This window comes from Sinohyriopsis cumingii, chromosome 9 (genome assembly GCF_028554795.1).
Source record: "Sinohyriopsis cumingii isolate HCF-2022 chromosome 9, ASM2855479v2, whole genome shotgun sequence".
In the NCBI taxonomy this organism is placed as follows: Eukaryota; Metazoa; Mollusca; class Bivalvia; order Unionida; family Unionidae; genus Sinohyriopsis; species Sinohyriopsis cumingii.
The window spans coordinates 92944466-92965942 of record NC_142969.1 but is presented as its reverse complement, the minus strand read 5'-3'; the positions used below and the strand labels follow the sequence as shown (position 1 = coordinate 92965942).

The following is a 21477-nucleotide window of genomic DNA, read 5'->3' as shown; positions in this document are numbered from 1 at the left end:
TCTTAAAAGAACTTTTAATTATCTAATTTTAGTGTATGATTGATGGATGTAATTTGGGTTCTAGAATATACAGCTTGGCCTTACTTCTGATGTGTACCTATAAAAACATGCTAGCACTTGGTCATTTTCACTTTTGGGTTTTTAAAGGTAAATTATGAAAAATATGTTTTGTAATTCATTCATTGCACTTTCAGAAGCTGGTATTGTATGGCCTGGCAAAATTTCTTTTCCCAGTTCTAATAATTGCTAGAGATAGTGTACTTTAGATTAATTCAGGCACATTTTGCAAGCACATTGAAGCCATAGTTATGGTTAGCTGTTTTCTTAGGGCTATGTGCAGTTTCCACAGTTAAAATATCCAAATTACATGGAAGTAATGGAGGTATGCAAAACATTCTCTTCACTGTGCAAGTTGCAAATGCAAACAACTTCACCTTACACCTGTCACTCTCTCAAAATAACATAATATTGGTAGAGCACCTCCTAATCCAATAAAGTACAAAATATGAAGTTCCAAAACATTTGCTGAATAAACATGGTGGGAGGGGTCATCAACATTAAATATGGTGGTAGAGATATAAATGAACATATCTGAAGCATAATGTTTTTAAACAAACGGCTATGAAAAGTCAGATTGGCAGCTCTAATTACTCTATAAATGGTAAATTGTATAAACTTATAAATTATATATTAAAATTATATATTTGACTGCATAGATATTAGCCAATGTGCAGAACACTCTACCTATTACAGTCAAATCTACACACTCTACAAGCAGTACAAACCTGCCCTATTTCATGGCAACAAATGCCAGACCTGAAAGTTGAATATCCCACTGAAAATCAATCTGAGTTAGACAATATGTATTCATTTTGCCTGTCTGCTAATAGAATCAGAATTTTGCATTTATGTTGAAGTTAATTGTACATGCAAATGTGGAACTACTGTAAGACTGTTCTTCTCTATAACCTCACATCATTAACTCCGTTCACTTAGCAAACCTATGCAAACATCATGATGTTAAGACTTCAAATAACTTTACATTTCTGAATGCTCATGACCAAACCCCATATTTGCCAGTATAGACATACCCTTGATGCTATCATCTGTGCAGAGAAAACTATATGAACTGTGGCATTTTTATGATCTTTATGTGTTTAAACATGTTTTCAATTGTCACCAAAGAGTCTGGTGCTAATTTCAGTAACGAGTTCTTCAGGTTCAAGTCTAAAACGAATGAAATTCCATCAATGGAACCTTGTCTCTATTTTTTGAGGTCTCAAGATTTCTGTTACTAAAATCTTTCATTATGAACCTATCCTTCCTGGCTAACAAAATCCATAGACTGATTTTGTGTTCACACATTTTTAGACTGGTTCCCATTCTTTCATATGCACTGTAATTAGTAACCAGAGTCCTAGAGACTTAGACACAAAAAGGTTTGAAAACTGTGTGCAAATGGGAATGGTACAGTGTATCAAACAGGATCTGAAGGTATCGAGTGAAGTGAGATACATTATGTCAAGAAAGATTCAGAGGCAGATGCAACCCTGTGTCAGAGTATGGAATTGCATGTAGACAATACAAGGAGGAGTTTAAAGGGAAAAACAACAAACTCTTGTTGAGAATGAAAAGAAAAAAATTCAACATTGAGCCCAAAATTCATTCAATCATTACATAGAGGAAAGCAAAAAAAATCTTTGTCAAGACTGCAGAAAAGCAAGACTAGCAATCAGTATCAATAGGCTGTGTCCAAGGGTGAAAAAGACAATTTATGTATACAATGAAAACATTTTACCATGAAATAAAACAAAAATGATAAAAAATATTAAGGCTGAATTATTTTGTGAAAACTGACATGCACATGTAATAATGCTAATATTATTGGAGAACAAGTTAATGTGACAATGAACATTATGAAATTCATCAAGTATTGTTTAAAGTTAGGTAAGTTTGTTATTTTTCAAATAATATTTTTTGTTGGAACAAAGAACAACTTTGCAAAATACATGTATTATGATAATAAGGGTCAACGGTAGCAGTTTTGTTTACCATGTCTAAATTGCATTTTTTGTGGACATTGTCCTTGAAACTCCACTGGGGAATGAATCCCAGACACTTTTTCATATTTTCAGTTGCTTTTTAAAAATAAAGAACCAAATTCCTGTCTAAACTTGGAATATATGCTTATATCATTAACATATTGGATGGCTTTAATAATGATCTAGATCCAAGCATACTGCTGAGGTGATCATGTATGTGATTGACTGAGCACTCTGGAGGTCACATTTCAAATCAAACTTAAAATATATGCATACATAATTATGATCTTAGGCAATTTTGATGATGGTCAAGATCCACACTTGTCATCATGATCTTGGTTGGATCTGATGACAGATGAGATCCGCACTTGTCATCATGATCTTGGATGGATCTGATGATGGATGAGATCCACACTTGTCATCAAGATCTTGGATGGATCTGATGACATGAGATCCACACTTGTCATCATGATCTTGGATGGATCTGATGATGGATGAGATCCACAATTGTCATCATGATCTTGGATGGATCTGATAACAGATGAGATCCACACTTGTCATCATGATCTTGGATGGATCTGATGATGAATGAGATCCACACTTGTCATCAAGATCTTGGATGGATCTGATGATAGATGAGATCCACTCTTGTCATCAAGATCTTGGATGGATCTGATGACGGATGAGATCTACACTTGTCATAAAGATCTTGGATGGATCTGATGATGAATGAGATCCACACTTGTCATCATGATCTTGGATGGATCGATGATGGGCAATATCCACACTTATCATCATGATCTTGGTTGGATCTGATGATGAATGAGATCCACACTTATTATGATCTTGGTTGGATCTGATGATGGGCAATATCCACACTTATCATCAAGATCTTGGTTGGATCTGATGACGGATGAGTTTCACACTTATCATCAAGATCTTGAATGGATCTGATGATGGATGAGATCCACACTTATCAAGATCTTGAATGGATCTGATGATGGATGAGATCCACACTTATCATGATCTTGAATGGATCTGATGATGGATGAGATCCAAACTTATCAAGATCTTGAATGGATCTGATGATGGTTGAGATCCACACTTGTCATCATGATCTTGGATGGATCTGATGACGGATGAGATCCACACTTATCATCAAGATCTTGAATGGATCTGATGACGGATGAGATCTACACTTATCATCAAGATCTTGGTTGGATCTGATGTCGGATGAGATCCACACTTATCATGATCTTGAATGGATCTGATGATGGATGAGATCCACACTTATCATCAAGATCTTGAATGGATCTGATGACGGATGAGATCCACACTTATCATCAAGATCTTGGTTGGATCTGATGACGGATGAGATCCACAGTTATCAAGATCTTGGTTGGATCTGATGACAGATGAATTTCACACTTATCATCAAGATCTTGGTTGGATCTGATGACGGATGAGATCCACACTTATCATCAAGATCTTGGTTGGATCTGATAATGGACAAGATACACATATTTAATGAGTTAATCTTTCATCAGACTGGCTGACCTTGTAACCACTCTGGAGCCTGTATATCTAGTCCAGTTTTGATAAAACGTGTAACATATATGCTTGTATTATCAAGATTTCAGATGACTTTAATAATGAATCTTTCAAACATACTAATGAGGTTACCCTGTGTCAGATTGGCTGAGCTTGGAAATGGAGGCAGGATTCCAGCTCCAAATTCGATTAAACTTGGAATATATGCTTATATCATGAAAACGTTGGATTCGTGCAAGAGCCTTGTATGTTAATGATGTAATCTCTCATTTGATTGGCAGAGATTGTTACCATTCTCAAAACCATATTTGGGATCCAATTTTGACCAAACTTGGAATTAAGCTTATAAATCTCTTGGGCAGTTTTGGTAATAAACACATTCCATGCATAATGCATTGGTCTTGCATATGGTTGGCTGACCTTATCACCACTCTGAAAGCCTTGATTCTGATCAGATACTGGCTTACACTGTATGTCATCCAGATATAAGTTTTTTGTATGAGCAGGATCTATGCATATTTAATGAGGTGATCTTGAATATGATTGGCTGACCTTTCTACAATTTCATTATTTATGATGCAAGTTTAATCAAAAAGATGTTTGATGATTTTATTATGATTGATACCTATGCATATTTAGGTGGTCTGACTTTTCACAACCAGTGGCTATATTTTTAAATAGGATTTTGATTAACCTTGGTAAATCAACAAGATCAAAGTTGAGCATGATTATAAGTGAAATTCATGCATATTTTTGTATGTGACCTTGCAGCTGATTGGCTGAGCTTGTCAACAGTCCTGCACCTATATTACTGGTCAGAGTTTGATCCAACTTGTTATGTGATTTTAATCTTCAAGAAGTTGGAAGAGTTGAAGGCTGAAATCCAGCCAGTATATGCACACCTGAAGCTTTTTATATCTTTTTTATCTTTGTCGTAGCATAGTTCTACAATATGAGATCAGCACATATTATTGATACCTTGCACCTCCATAGGTCTAGAGTCTATATCTCTCATCCAGTTTCTATTAAACTCAGTAAATGGGTTTATATCACCAGGATCTTGGATGGCTGATTATGATAAAGAAACTGCATATTATCTGTAGAAAACATATTTATCACAATGTAGTAAATTGGCAAAATCAACACGATCAGATTTGTGGGGATGGTTCACTTACTGGGAAGGTTGTAATGTTACAGTAATAAATGTGGCTGCTTAATGAAATAGTCAAATGTTAAGTTATGTGAGGAGGGTGAACAATATAAAAACCACTTGGCCCCTGCTTGCCTGACTATAGACTTGTCTTCATCATACAGAAGAATTTGGGTGTGGGAGAGACTGGTTTATATTTATGTGAGCTTGCCATTCCCATCCTCTGTATTTGGTAATGGTTGCTATATTTGATGCTTTATTAATATTATGTGTACAAATTTAAAAGCCCTTCAAGCCACAGTGATGTCTATGAAATTTTGTCAAATTCTGATAAGGAGTTTTTAGCACATATGGCCCTCATCTATGGTTTGGCTCAGTGTTGGCCATTCATCTGTCATCAGTTGTTTGTAATCCTTCCATCAATAATTGTCTGCCAGCATTCTGAAGTCTGTATTTCTGATCAAATTTCAATCCAAAGAGGATTAATGAGTGAGACTCATTAATAATAATGAGATGCTCTTGCATATGGTTGGCTAACCAGTAACCACTCTGGAGATATATCTGATCTGATTTTTATCAAACTTGGAATTGTATGTAATGAGTGACAGCTTTGCGTACTAATGAGGTGACAACTTCAGTAATGAGTGACAGCCCTGCCTATTAATGAAGTGACAACTTCAGTAATGAGTGACAGCCATGCCTATTAATGAAGTGACAACTTCAGTTATGAGTGTCATACATGCATACTAATAAGGTGACAACTTAAGTAATGAGTGACAGCCTTGCATATTAATGAAGTGACAACTTCAGTAATAAGTGACAGCCATGAATACTAATGAGGTGACACCTTCAGTAATTAGTGACAAACATGCATACTAATAAGGTGACAACTTCTATAATGACAAGCATGCATACTAATGAAATGACAATTTCAGTAATGAGTGACAGCCATGCATACTAATGAAGTGACAACTTCAGTAATAAGTGATATCCATGCATACTAATGAAGTGACATCTTCAGTAATGAGTGACAGCCATGCATACTAATGAGGTGACACTTTCAGTAATGAGTGATAGACATGCATACTAATAAGGTGGCAACTTCTATAATGACAAGCATGCATACTAATGAAATGACAATTTCAGTAATGAGTGACAGCCATGCATACTAATGAAATGACAACTTCAGTAATGAGTAACAGCCATGCATACTAATGAAGTGACAACTTCAGCAGTGAGTGATGGCCATAATACTAATGAAGTGACAACTTAAGTAATCAGTGACAGCCATGTATACTAAATAAAATGACAACTTCAGCAATGAGTGACAGCCATGCATACTAATGAAGTGACAGGTAATGAGTGACATCCATGCATACTAATGAAGTGACAACTTCAGTAATGAGTGACATCCATGCAGAATAATGAAGTGACAACTTCAGTAATGAGTGACAGCCATGCACACTAATGAAGTGACTACTTCAGTAATGAGTGACAGCCATGCATACTAATGAGGTGATCATGCATCTGATTGGCTGAGTTTGTTAGCACTCTGGAAGTCTTATCTCTGATTCAGTTTTTATTAGACTTGAAACATAGGCTTAAATCATAAATGGTCTTAAATGTGTTCAATAATGATTGATATCCATGCCTTCTAACAAGGTGATATTGCATCTGATTGCCTGAGCTTATTACCATACTGGAAACCATATCTCAAATCAGAAATATATGGGATTGCCTTAGCAAGGTCATGGATGGGTTTTATGTTTATTTCATCAAGATCTCAGATAAGTTCATAGACTAAAAGAGCTAATGGGTTATACTGTCATCCATCAATTGGTTAGCACAAGTTTGTTATTGATCTTTCTCCTAAACTTTGCTAAAGAATGTCATGAAACTTTGTACACACATTCACCCCAAGTTGTTATTGTGTGGTTTAACGCCATTTTTCAGCCGACGATAGGCTATACATGGCTGCCAGTATTAATGGTGGAGGAAGAACCCAGGAAAACCCCGGAAAGAACCACCAACCCACTAGAAGCTACTGGCAAGCTTTTTCTCACATACCCACATTGGCAGAGCCTGAGACTCGAACCCACGCAGACAGGTGAGACGGCAATAATCCATAATGGAGAGTGCTTTAGACCACTCTGCCACTCGGGCCCCCGCCAAGTTGTAGTTGGTCCTATATTAAAATTGTGCCACTCAGACATCCAATATGTCTGCCACAGTGGCCCTCCAAACATCTTATAGCTACTCATTCTGAGTGTGAAGTTGTGAGTAGTTGACTTTTTATTTCTCATTAGTCCTAAAGAAATTTATTCTAATCATGTATTCAATATGGGCAACATGACAGAATATCTTAAAAGTATTGTTATTAGTACTTCTCCTGAATGAAAGTTATACTGGCATGGTATTTTTACTAGAAGGCTTCTTATTATGTCTAGCTGTCCTATATGAAAATGGTACCAATCTAACATCCAATATTACCACCATTGCCACCAGCTTGAAAATATTATTATTGCTCCTGTTTCTAAACAGTGTTATACTGAAACGAGGTTCTCTCAAGAAGATTTTTCATGATGTCTCTTGGTTCTAACTTAAAATGGTGCTGGTCTGTCCACTGCCATTTTGGTGGCCAGCCAAAATAGCTTGTTATTGCTACTCTTTTTGAAAGGATGGTCATATCAATATGGGCTTTTCAGCAAAAGGTTTGTCTTAAATAAAAATGGTCCTGATCTGATACAGCCAGTGTGGCAGCCATTTTGAAGATCTTGCCATCACAACTCCTCCCAAACAGTCATATTGACATGGGGTTTATCCAGGAGATGTCTAATTGTTCTTAAATCAAAATGGTGCCATGGCCACCATAATGGTGGTCTTCTTGAAAATCTTATTACTACTTTCCTGGCTGGATAGTCATATCATATTTGGCTTTTCAGCAAAAGACTTCTTATGAAATCTAGTTGATCCTAAATGAAAATGGTGCCGATCTTACATTCAATATGGCTGATACTACTCAAAACTGGCATTATCATTACACCTCCTGAATGGATAGTTACGTCTGCACCAACAGACTTTTCTCTAGTTGGTCCTGAATGAAGTTGGTACCAATCATACATCTGAATATGGTGGCCATCATAAATTCTCAGCACTAAAGAACATCAGACATTCAGCAGTTAAAATGAAGAAACAGTCTTATCTTGTATTCCTGGAAATTCTTTCTGGCCAATAAAGCATTGGTCCCTTTTGAGGAACGTGCTATATTTATTGAAATTATGTCCTTTTGAGGGATTTGTGTTAGATTAATTGTAGACATTAGTATCTTTTGAGGGACTTGTATTAGATTTATTGTAGAGCATCAGTCCCTTTTAAGGGACTTATGTTAGATTTATTGTAGAGTATCAGTCCTTTTGAGAGACTTGTGTTAGATTTATTCTAGAGCACGAGTCCCTTTTGAGGGACTTGTGTTAGATTTATTGTAGAGCATCAGTTCTTTTGAGGGACTTGTGTTCATAGCAATAGTTCAGGAAATGAAGAAGAAATCAAACAATTAGTCTAAACAGGCTTTATTTCTAAGGTTTTGCAACAAAATTATGATTTCTTCATAACATGGAATGTAATAAAATGAGCTAACTGCACAAATGAAATGATTTTTATGTGAGACACTGTCCATACAACCTTGAAAAATAACCAAAATTGATTATATTTTTTTAAAAGTTCATTATATCCTTAGTCCTTTGAATGTTATATAATGTTTTGTATAAAACTCCATGAATGTATCTGAGGGAATGCAAAACTTCCTCAGTGTATCATTGGGAATACAAAACTTCATGAATGTGTCTGTGGGAACGCAAAACTCACTGAATGTATCATTGGAAATACAAAACTTCATGAATGTGTCTGTGGGAATCCAAAATTCCCTGAATTTATCTGGGAATGCAAAACTCCCTGAATGTATCAAAGGGAATATAAAACTCCCTGAATGTATCTGGGAATGCAAAACTCCCTGAATGTATCACAAGGAATATAAAACTCTATTAATGTATCTGAGGGAACAGAAAAAAAAAGTTTAACCTAAATAAAACACATGAATTTTAAATTAAATTTTAAAAATATTTTTCAAATAATAATGAACACAAATACAAAAAGATGGATAGAACTGTGTGAATGGAAAGATGTACAACACAAGTGATTACTAGGTGAAGTAGCATCACTTTGCTGTAGGGAAAGATGTGCAACACAAGTGATTACTAGGTGAAGTAGTACCTCTTTGCTGTAAGGAAAGATGTGCAACACAAGTGATTACTAGGTGAAGTAGCACCTCTTTGCTGCAAGAAAAGATGTGCAACACAAGTGATTACTAGGTGAAGTAGCACCTCTTTGCTGTAAGGAAAGATGTGCAACACAAGTGATTACTAGGTGAAGTAGCACCTCTTTGCTGTAAGGAAAGATGTGCAACACAAGTGATTACTAGGTGAAGTAGCACCTCTTCGCTGTAAGGAAAGATGTGCAACACAAGTGATTACTAGGTGAAGTAGCACCTCTTTGCTGTAAGGAAAGATGCACAACACAAATGAATACTATATTACTATATGAAGTAGCACCTCTTTGCTGTAGAGGTACATTTGCAGTATGCAGTGATAGACAAAGTAGCACATGGACAGAAAGCTCACATTCCATAAGAAACAATACTCTTTAAAACAAAAAGTTCTTGAGACAAAAAATCAAGTGATATATGAATTATGTGATGGTATTAATCATACATTACTGAACACATTATTTCAGATTTAAAAATTATGTCAGAATAGCTTACACAAAACTAGCTATTCAACATGATGAATTCATGTTACAGTAGTTGTGCAGTTCAAACAAGTCAAGAAATAAAATTTCTCATCCATTCAAAATTATTTGATTAAGGCATAAATTATTCATTTTACCTGGATTCTATATAAAACAGAATTATATGACTTTAAATAAAATATAGTACATTTATTGAACACAAATATTTTTTCCAATGCAACAAAGAAACATACACAACAAAACCAGTGCAGAGAACATATGACTCCTCCCATCACATCAGTCAATTAGGCCTCCCATTTATTAAAAAAAAGCATAAAATTACAAAATTCACTCCCATTTATTACAAAAAAGGCATACAATTTCAAATTCACTCCCATTTATTATAAACAAGACATAAAATTATGAATTCAACTCCCATTTATTATAAACATCACATAAAATTACAAGTTCACTTTCTTATGCACTAACACAACTTGACTATGTATGTTGCTGAAGCATTGTCAGGCTATAAGGAACTTAACAAAAAGTTGTCAAGTTATAAAAATATAGCAGTCGAAAATATCTATTTTTAAAATAAGGCAATTGTGAGAAATTTTCTAAAATGTAAGACTCTTACAGTATTTTGTATCTTTTACAAGAATTATATGACAAATGTGCTCCATGAAAACTGTATCACCTTGCTACAAACAATATCGATCCACATCAGGCCCAAAATTTCTCAGCTTTTGAGCATGAATGTCAAGCCTAGGCTCAAACTCAGATAATTAAACAAAATGCAACAATCAACAGAGTTGCCTGTTTTAATCACAGAATTTTCAGCTCACCTTTGTAAGAACAAGGCTTATGGTAAATGACATCACTGATCCATCTTGTTTCTGTCAACATTTTGTCTTTGAAATTTAAAGAAAACCACTGGACCACTTTCAATTTAGCATGTTCTGGCATGAAAACCTTTAAAATTTACACCTATGTGTTGATCCGTCATTAAATTTGGTCACCCATTATTAGAAATAAAACCTTGAAGTGATGTCTAAAAGAGAGATTAACAGAATTTCAACAAATCTGAAAGAAAGCTTTACATTTAATGCCAATCAAATATGGTCACTGCTGCAAAATAAATATAAAAACTTCTAAATGACCTGTCAAAAAACCACTAAACAGAAATTCTGGCATGAAGATCTTTCAGGTTTCTACAAAAATGGCTGATCCAACATTAAATATGGCTGCTCCTACTTAAAATAGAAAAACAGTATCTTATGTTACGTCTTTAGGCTCAAATAGAGAGAAAGCATCTGAGCATGAAAGTAGTATTTAAAATTACTACCTGCCTATCAGTCTGAGCCAGTTGCTTTGCTGGACCAAAAGGGACAATAAAGTTGATAGTCATTCTAGTCAGCGGATTTCAAGTCTGAAGTACTCTTACCAAAGTTCTAGTAAATACCTAAATATAAACAAGTGACTGCAAGGGGTAAAACTTCCCCATTTCATTTATGAAGCATTTGACTGGACACTGAAAACAAGTATATTGATAAAAAAGTACAATTTTTTTAATGTTTTGACATGTTGTATATTTATGGTTTTTGAAATCACAAAAGTTAAAGTTTTGTAAAAAGCATTTTGATATTCATAAAAAGCACACACCAGGACACATTTTCACTATTTTCTAATCTTACAGATGTATCATGGTGTAAACAAATAAGTTAGTCAATCATGTACTTGTAATAATGTTTGCTAACCTACCTTTATTACATACATAGACCCAGTCAACAAAATATGCTGAACAAATAAGGCAAGATAATTATGTAAAGTATCAGTAGCTATTAAACTTAACAGCCAGTCTGGGTCTTAATTTAATTTTGCACCCTGCATGAAAACCTTTCAAGTTGGCAGAAATGATGCAGACTTACAATCAAATAATTTAGACCACCTCTTTTATAAAAAAAAAAATTCAACAAATTTTGATAAAATCTGACAAACACATCTTTGCATGAAGACTTTAAAAATTTATACAAATTATGCACATCTGCTGTCTGATAGATATTTTTTTAACTCAGTCCTTAACCAATCAATAGATTTTGATTTAAATAATATCAGAAATCATTATGGTTGAAGGCATTTACATTTGTAAAATTGATGTATATTTGCCATCATGTGTGGCTGAAAATGGTTTAAAAAAACTTTCAGACTACTTTTCATAACCAATTAACAAAATTTGACAGAAATCACACTACCAACACAGGTTTATTCACCAACTGCTCTTGCATTTTGGCACTTAGTAGTTCAGGCAGAAGAGCAATATCAGGCAGTCTTGAGTCTCTTGTCTTTACTCCCTCAACTAGAATTCTAAACACTCCAAGTATTTTATCTAATTTTTAGACTGTGAGTCTGAGCTTGAGTTTTGTGCTGAAAAAGCTTCACTAGTCAATACAAAGCTTGGTATTTCAGAATGTGTCAGTAGATAAATATAAATACTATTTGCTTATAAACAGCACAGAAATTTGATGTACCAGTAAAATGAACAGCATGTCACTTTGATATGCCAGCAGAATGAACATCATGTCACTTTGACATGCCAGTAGAATGAACAGCATGTCACTTTGATATGCCAGTAAAATGAACAGCATGTCACTTTGATATGCCAGTAAAAATGAACAGCATCTCACATTGACATGCCAGTAAAATGAACAGCATGTCACTTTGTTGACATGCCAGTAGAATGAAAGCCATTTCACATCAGAACAGAGTTTTCCAAGGCTCTGGCTTGTACACATGATATTTCACATCACAACAGAGTTTTCCAAGGCCCTGGCTTGTACAAATGCTGTTTCACCTCTCTAGATAAACAGAGTGTACACTGGAAACAAAATAAGCACATTCTCTGCTTAGCACCCTCCTAGGTTATCAATAGGCATGGATGTACTTTGAAATTTTCACCTGCACCTGATACAATTTGGGAACTGAAGTTACCAATACAGATGTAATGAATTCCAAAATAAGGTGGTGTGACTTAGCACATAAGGTATATACTTGTATTGTGCTACATGTTACCATGTTCAGGCAGTTGGCAATCCTCACCTCCAAAACAACCTGTTTAAGAAGATTTTGTGATTTTGTATGACAAACAGCACACACAAGACATAATTGATCAATTAGTAAAATAAAACATGATTTCACATCTTTGTGTTATTTTTTCATGCTAGTCCAAGAGAAATAATTTTAATAATTCACTGGAGTGGAATACCAGAAATATTTGTTCACTGCCCAACAGTACAGTTGTTGAACATTAGTGTTTTCAATTAGCTAGACTCTCTGAATTATTATGTACAACAGCATCCCATTTTGTGTTCATAGTGATGCAGCCTTAACGGTCATTCAAGTGAGTGGTCAATCAGTTGTTAAAACTTAATACATGTACATTCTGTGATAATGCTTTATATTTAAATCTACAGACCAGTACTTTGATGGTCACTCCTTGACAGTGATTTGCTTACTAGTTGCTTAGGCAACTTCTTGACATCATATAAAATTGTGAATCCATTTTATAGTTAGTGCTTGCAAATAGTTAAGTGATGTCCAAGTCATTCAGCCAAATGTGCTAATCATTTCATAATGTAGAATGTATTGTTGCTGCATTATCAAATTATATGCTTTGCAAAGTCATTCACTCTTAGTTCAGGCAGAGTCCAACAAATCATGTACTGAAGCAAAATCGATATATTTTCCCGTTAGTATAATTGTAGTCTACTAATTGTAGTGTACAAGTTCACCAGCAGTTGGCTTTCAATGGCTCTGAAGCACTTTTCCTTGCCAAAAATGTTTTACCAAACAAGTAAACCCCATCCCTGTCACGTGCCATCTATGCTGTGTCTTCTCATAGAGTCCTGTTCTTTAACAGCAAGAAGGAAGTTCTTGGACTGTAAGCCAGTTGATGGACGGTTCAAATGTTGCCGATGTTGTTGATGAAGCATGGCTCGTCTTGAGATTGTAGGTTTGGGGTATTCTTTTATCTCTTCTGCCACTTGTTCCTCAGATTCATCTGAGAAAAAAAAGAAAATTATAGCAACAGCACCTCCCTTTAATGAATGATAATAAATTTATATGAAGTGATCATGATATGGTAATCATTCATTATAAGGCACTCCATTATACCAAATGAACTGATCATTATATGGCAGTCCCCCATTATAAGGCACTCCATTATACCACATGAACTGATCATTATCAGTTCCCCATTTTAAGTCACCTTGTTATATCACATGAACTGATTGTTTTATGGAAGTCACCATTATAGGACACTTCATTATACCAAATAAACTGATCATTATATGGCATTCCCCCATTATAAGACACTCCATTATACCAAACAAACTGATCATTATATGGCAGTCCCCCATTATACCACATGAACTGATCATATGGCAGTCCCCCATTATAAGACACTCCATTATACCAAATAAACTGATCATTTTAAGGCAATTCCCCTTTATATAACACTTCATTATACCACTTAAACTGATCATTTTAAGGCAGTACCCCTTTATAAGACACTTAATTATACCACATAAACTGATCATTTTAAGGCAGTTCCCCTTTATAAGACACTTCATTACACCCCATAAACAGATCATTTTAAGGCAGTTCCCCTTTATAAGACACTTCATTATACCACTTAAACTGATTATTATATGGTAGTCACTCAGTGTAATGCACATCATCATAACACCATTACATATATTTGACAACCCTATATACACAGTTTCTTTTAGTGTTACCTGACAATAATGATCACAGGAAAAAATGTAATGTTGAATTCCTATTAAAACAGTTTTTTTCTTCAAAATCCACTTTAATGCCAAGTGGCCTTTAGAGAAGGTGTACATAAGTACAGAATTTTTTAAAAACTATTTTCATACAGTAGCTAAATTTTTGTATTCATTCTCATCTACATCTAAATTGTTAAAGAGTACTCCCCCATAAACTTGGGACAAGTCCATTTCCTCATCCCCATAAACTTGGGACAAGTCCTCACATATATGGGCTTTCAGTTACCTCCCCTGATGACATAGAAGAATGTTAATGGGTGAAACCTACAAAAATGATTGCTAGTTTCAGTAAAAGTTTTGATTTTCATTATTATTCTAAACACAAAGGTAAGTGGGCTGTACAAGTTTTGATTTTCATTATTATTCTAAACACAAATTTAAGGTTAAGTGGGCTGTAAAATTTTTATTTTCATTATTATTCTAAACACAAAGGTAAGTGGGCTGTACAAGTTTTGATTTTCATTATTATTCTAAACACAAATTTAAGGCAAGTGAGCAGTAAAAGTTTTGATTTTCATTATTATTCTAAACACAAAGGTAAGTGGGCTGTAAAAGTTTTGATTTTCATTATTATTCTAAACACAAAGGTAAGATTATTACAACTTATGCTGATAACTAAACTGAGAGCACTGACAGATGAAGAATCAATGCAAAGGGTCCAAAATCACACTCATATAGGTATTTGCAAGGTCCGGGTTCTATGTTCTTTTCTTCCAATCATTTAATTTACCATGCCAATCTATCATACATGAGATAATACATGCACATTTTAATATTACTTTGTAAACTTTTCCTACTTTTTCAAATTAAAATAAAAAGTACACATAATATAAAACTCATGCATTTTTTAAATATTTATATATGGACTTTTCCCCCCTTTTTCAATTAAAATAAAAAAGTACACATGAAATGAAACACCTGCATTTTAATATTACTTTGTGGACTTTTATCCCTTTTCCATTAATATTGGTATCATAAATCTGGGTTAAAATATTCTCACATTATTAAAATGGATATATTAAGGAAAGTAGGTTTACCTTAGTGAAAACCAGCTTTTAACTCTTATGTTTTTTTGAGAATAGTTACCTCACTGTAATGCTCTAGGAATACCACTGCCTTGCACATTGATCCCTTCCAATAAGGAATACAACCACTGCCTTGCAAACTGATCCCTTCCAATAAGGAATACAACCACTACCTTGCAAATTGATCCCTTCCAATAAAGAACAAGACCAATGACATGGATATCTAGCCATTAAGCTAATTTTTAGCAATAAAACAGTTCAAAGCTGTCTACCCAAACAGGTTAGCCAGACAAGAGTGATCTCCCTTCATGTTAGCCAGACAAGAGTGATCTCCCTTAGAATAGAGGAAATGGCATTAAAAAAATCATTCTGATACATCAAATACTGCCATAGCAGAAATACACTCTATCTGGTTTTAATGTATCTGGGTGGTGATTTGGAGGGTATGCATATATTATGATCAGAAATACAAACTCCATCAGGTGTTAATGTATCTGGGTGGGGATTTGGAGGGTATGCATATATTATGATCAGAAATATACTGTCAGGTTTTAATGTAACTGGATGGAGGTTTGGTGGGTATGCCCATATTATAATCAGAAATAGCTACACAATCTGTCAGGTTTTAATGAAGCTGGATAGAGGGGTTTGGAGGGTGTGCCCATATCATAATCAGAAATAACTACACAATCTGTCAGGTTTTAATGTAGCTGGATGGAAGTTTGGTGGGTATGCCCATATTATAATCAGAAATAACTACACAATCTGTCAGGTTTTAATGTAGCTGGAGAGAGGGGTTTGGAGGGTGTGCCTGTTTTATGATCAAAAACACAAACTCCATCAGGTTTTAATGTAAGTGGGTGGAGGATTGGAGGGTATGTCTGTATTATGGTGAGGCCATATCCAAAAGCATAGCACTGTTCCCTGTCGTATATTTGGGACTGACTTGTACAAAGTTTGTGTTGTTCAAGAACTGCTTGAGTGCAGTACTGACAGACTGTACATGGGTACCCTACTGACCACAACACATGCAGCATGTACTCATCTACCCTACTGACCATAACACATACAGCATGTATTGATCTACCCTACTGACCATAACACATGCAGCATATACTCATCTACCCTACTGACCATAACACATACAGCATGTACTGATCTACCCTACTGACCATAACACATGCAGCATATACTCATCCATGACACTGACCATTACACATGCAGCATGTCCTCATCTACCCTACTGACCATAACACATGCAGCATTTATTCATCCATCCCACTGACCATAACACATGCAGTATGTACTCATCCATCCCACTGACCATTACACATGAAGCATGTACTCATCTACCCCACTGAACATAACACACACACAGCATGTACTCATCTACCCTACTGACCATAACACATGCAGCATGTACTCATCTACCCCACTGACCATAACACATGCAGCATTTATTCATCCATCCCACTGACCATAACACATGCAGCATGTACTCATCTACCCCACTGACCATAACACATGCAGCATGTACTCATCTACCCCACTGACCATGGTACATGCAGCATGTCCTCATTTACCCTACTGACCATAACACATGCAGCATTTATTCATCCATCCCACTGACCATAACACATGCAGCATGTACTCATCCATCCCACTGATCATTACACATGCATATACTCATCTACCCCACTGACCATAACACACACACAGCATGTACTCATCTACCCTACTGACCATAACACATGCAGCATGTACTCATCTACCCCACTGACCATAACACATGCAGCATTTATTCATCCATCCCACTGACATAACACATGCAGCATGTACTCATCTACCCCACTGACCATGGTACATGCAGCATGTACTCATCTACCCTACTGACCATAACACATGCAGCATGTACTCATCTACCCCACTGACCATAACACACACACACAGCATGTACTCATCTACCCCACTGACCATAACACATGCAGCATGTCCTCATCTACCCTACTGACCATAACATATGCAGCATGTACTCATCTACCCTACTGACCATAACACATGCAGCATGTACTCATCCATCCCACTGACCATAACACATGCAGCATTTATTCATCCATCCCACTGACCATAACACATGCAGTATTTATTCATCCATCCCACTGACCATAACACATGCAGCATGTACTCATCTACCATACTGACCATAACACATGCAGCATGTACTCATCTACCGTACTGACCATAACACATGCAGCATGTACTCATCCATCCCACTGACCATAACACATGCAGCATGTACTCATCCATCCCACTGACCATAACACATGCAGCATGTACTCCTCTACCCCACTGACCATAACACATGCAGCATGTACTCATCTACCCTACTGACCATAACATATGCAGCATGTACTCATCCATCCCACTGACCATAATAAATACAGCATGTACTCATCTACCATACTGACCATAGTACATGCAACATGTACTCATCTACCCTACTGACCATAACACATGCAGCATGTACTCATCCATCCCACTGACCATAACACATGCAGCATGTACTCATCCATCCCACTGACCATAACACATGCAGCATGTACTCCTCTACCCCACTGACCATAACACATGCAGCATGTACTCATCTACCCTACTGACCATAACATATGCAGCATGTACTCATCCATCCCACTGACCATAATAAATACAGCATGTACTCATCTACCATACTGACCATAGTACATGCAACATGTACTCATCTACCCTAATGACCATAACACATGCAGCATGTACTCATCCATCCCACTGACCATAACACATGCAGCATGTACTCATCCATCCCACTGACCATAACACATGCAGCATGTACTCATCTACCCTACTGACAATAACACATGCAACATGTACTCATCTACCCTACTGTCCATAACACATGCAGCATGTACTCAAATTTGAAATAAAACCTGGCATGCAACTGCACTACAAAATAACATGAGAGAAGTTGAATATGTGTAAAATATCAGTTACTAACAATTACAAATATGCTGCATTTATAGTTTATTTTTTGACTTGTTACAGTACTCCTTTAGTATAACACTGTCCATAGGAGCTACAGAATATACCATCTTATTATATGCTCATTTTTTTTCCCTGTTAACTTTACATTTTCAGAATCGTTCAATATTACCCAATACTGAACTCATACGACAATACACATATAGCATTCACGTGCAAAAAGGAACTACTTTCTATTGTAAACAAACAATAGACGCAGACACCAGCACTTTTGATTTGTACACAAATCATGTACACTCACGTAAAAGGCTCTTTATGTTGTGGTTGTTTAAATTTGTTTCTGAATGAACTAAAACATGTTTCATGGACTGCAAAAAAACCCAGCTGTTTTGGCACATTCCACATTGATACAATGTTACGGATTTAGGCTAGCTACATTATATAACAGACGGAAGATAAGGTCCTTACAAATAACATACAAGTGACAAGTCATAAACTCTCTTCTTTAGCTGGTGATAAGAATGAAAAAATAAAATATACTTACAGTTTTACATCCTGAATTTCCTCAAAATGTATTTTCTTAATTCTTCAAATCCGAATTACATGACCCATGTCATAGGTTTTCAATCTGGATTACACATTTCGCAATTGTGATGTAATTTCAATGATAAGTGCAATTGCATCCTCCTTACTGCACTCAAAATGAAATAAGCATTAAATTCCATAGCGTCTTTTAGATAATTGCAATTGAAAGACTTCATATTTTTCCCACATTATGATTTCAATCATTCAATGCCAGAAACAGAAACACATTTGCAGATGTAAACACGCTTCTCCTGTGCCACTTCAATCTGATTCATTTCATGTATAATTTGCACAGATGAATCCAGTCCAAAATCACAAACTTTCGTCGAATCGAAACAAATACCAAAATATATTCATTCCAGATCAAATGGAAAAGTTGTTGCAATGTGCATTCATTCAAAATATGACTGCAAATTTCAATTTTAACTAGACACACCATTTTCTTTCCAAAGTCATGTCGAGTGCGTGACTAAGTTCAAATTTATCTGGGCAGAGTTATGTGCGCATTAATAATGATGTCATTGTGTAATGGCAAATCTGTGCTTGTGTATTTAGTTTGGAATATGGCATTCATTCATTTATGTTGTTTTTTGTAGTGTATTTTGTTTATATAATTAAACGTTAGGTAGAATAAAAAAATGATCATATAATAAAAAGGTTACTGCATTTGTATCGGAAAATATGAACTCGTTTTGTCGGAAGGATATACAGCACTCCCAAAGTCGTGCAGTATTCCATCCCAAAACTCATTCATATTTTCCCATACAAATGCAGTAACCTATAATTATAGCGAGACTGCTGTAAATTGTAATATATGATACGGCATTCTCCCAATATAACACTGTTAATTGAGGCCATAGAATACAGCACCTTACAGGGAGACTGCCTTATAATGAAGCATATGATATAGTACTTCCTCATTATAACACTGTCCATGGGGACTACAGAATATACCACCTTACAGAGAGACTGTCTTATAATGAAGTATATGATATAGTACTTCCTCATTATAACACTGTCCATGGGGACTACAGAATATACCACCTTATAGTGAGACTGCCATATAATGAAGCATACGATACATTACTTCCTCATTATAACACTGTCCATGGGGACTACAGAATATACCACCTTATAGTGAGACTGCCATATAATGAAGTGCATGATATAGTACTTCCTCATTATAACACTGTCCATGGGGACAATAAAATATACCACCTTATAGTGAGACTGCCTTATAATAAAGTACATGATGCATATAATTTTACTTAATGGCCATACTCACCTTATAACAGGAGTAGTGTACTAACTTATAATGAAGGCATTATGCTGTGTGTTGTATAATCCATCAATCTTTGATTTCACCAAAAACATGCCTGTCATAATGTAGTTTTTGCACAAAATGTAGATACTGTTACACTACTTGCTTGTAATGTACCAAATTTAACATTGCCCATAGAACATTACTCTTTTCTGGCTCCCTTGAAATGTGTAAAGGTCCAAAAACAATATTAAAGCAATCAACAATTTTTGCTGTGTGTCTAAACATAAGTAAATTTACAATTTTATCACACATAGTTTGTGGCAGAAAGTCTGTATTCTGCATGATATTTGTAACTGAAAATCATTTTGAATTTAAATATGAAGGTTACTTATACCCTTGTGTCAGTGACCTTTATTTTCATCTTTGTTGCAAGTTCCCTCCATGGTGCCTAAATGAGTACATAAAAATAGATTCAAGAAAATAAAAATAAAAAGATCATTATGGTTGATATTAGATTAGCACATTCCAAGTTTACTAAACAGAGTGCACTCATTGCCAAAGAAGCAATAGACAATCAATTTCATTGGCTGACAGAAACGTCTTGCTGATTTTGATTAACTTAAGCAATAATTGAGCACACATGATCCATGATCATTGATACGCAAAGAAGACAAGATGAAGTCTTCATCGATAACAAATAAGCATTTTTTCCAAAGAAATGTATAGGGAGGAAAAAATGTCCAAGATAAATTCCAGCAAGAAAACTTGCAACAGGAAGAGACTGGCAGTAATCAAAATTACTAAGGTCATGGATTTATTAGTTACTGCAACATATGTTCATTTTTTCAGCATCATATACTTTTAACCAGTTATTGTACAGTCAGACTAATGCACAGTTTGCTAAGATTTCCTTGTCAACCAAAATAACCGTGTCCTGATCAGTGGACACAGTTTCTGTAGCTAACACGGAAACTGTAGAAAACCATGCTGAAGTCTGCCTGCACAATGATCAATTTAAAACAGTACTGGAAAAATATTATATATTGCAGAAATTAAGTCCATGAAGCGAGTGTCTTAGATAATGATGTGTTTTAATTTCTTGAATAACAAAATGTTGGCAAGGGTATTTGCATCCCTCCTTTTTTTAATGACCCCCCATTTTGATCTGGTGGAAGCCATTTGGATCCCACTTTTTCCATTTCTGGAATGAAGACTGAAT

At 35.4% G+C, this 21477-nt stretch overlaps 1 protein-coding gene across 2 annotated transcripts in view; it reads right to left on the bottom strand.

The window, feature by feature from the left end:
* Positions 1–8296: 8296 nt before the first annotated feature.
* LOC149792256 (proline-rich protein 5-like) overlaps positions 8297–21477 on the bottom strand; it is a 112843-nt gene continuing 99662 nt past the window's right edge. For both annotated transcript variants that reach the window (XM_089970781.1, XM_089970780.1), the window contains exon 10: positions 8297–13582. In XM_089970781.1, the coding sequence (XP_089826907.1) occupies positions 13392–13582 (191 nt within the window). In that variant the 3' untranslated portion in view covers positions 8297–13391. The remainder of the gene's footprint in view (positions 13583–21477) is intronic.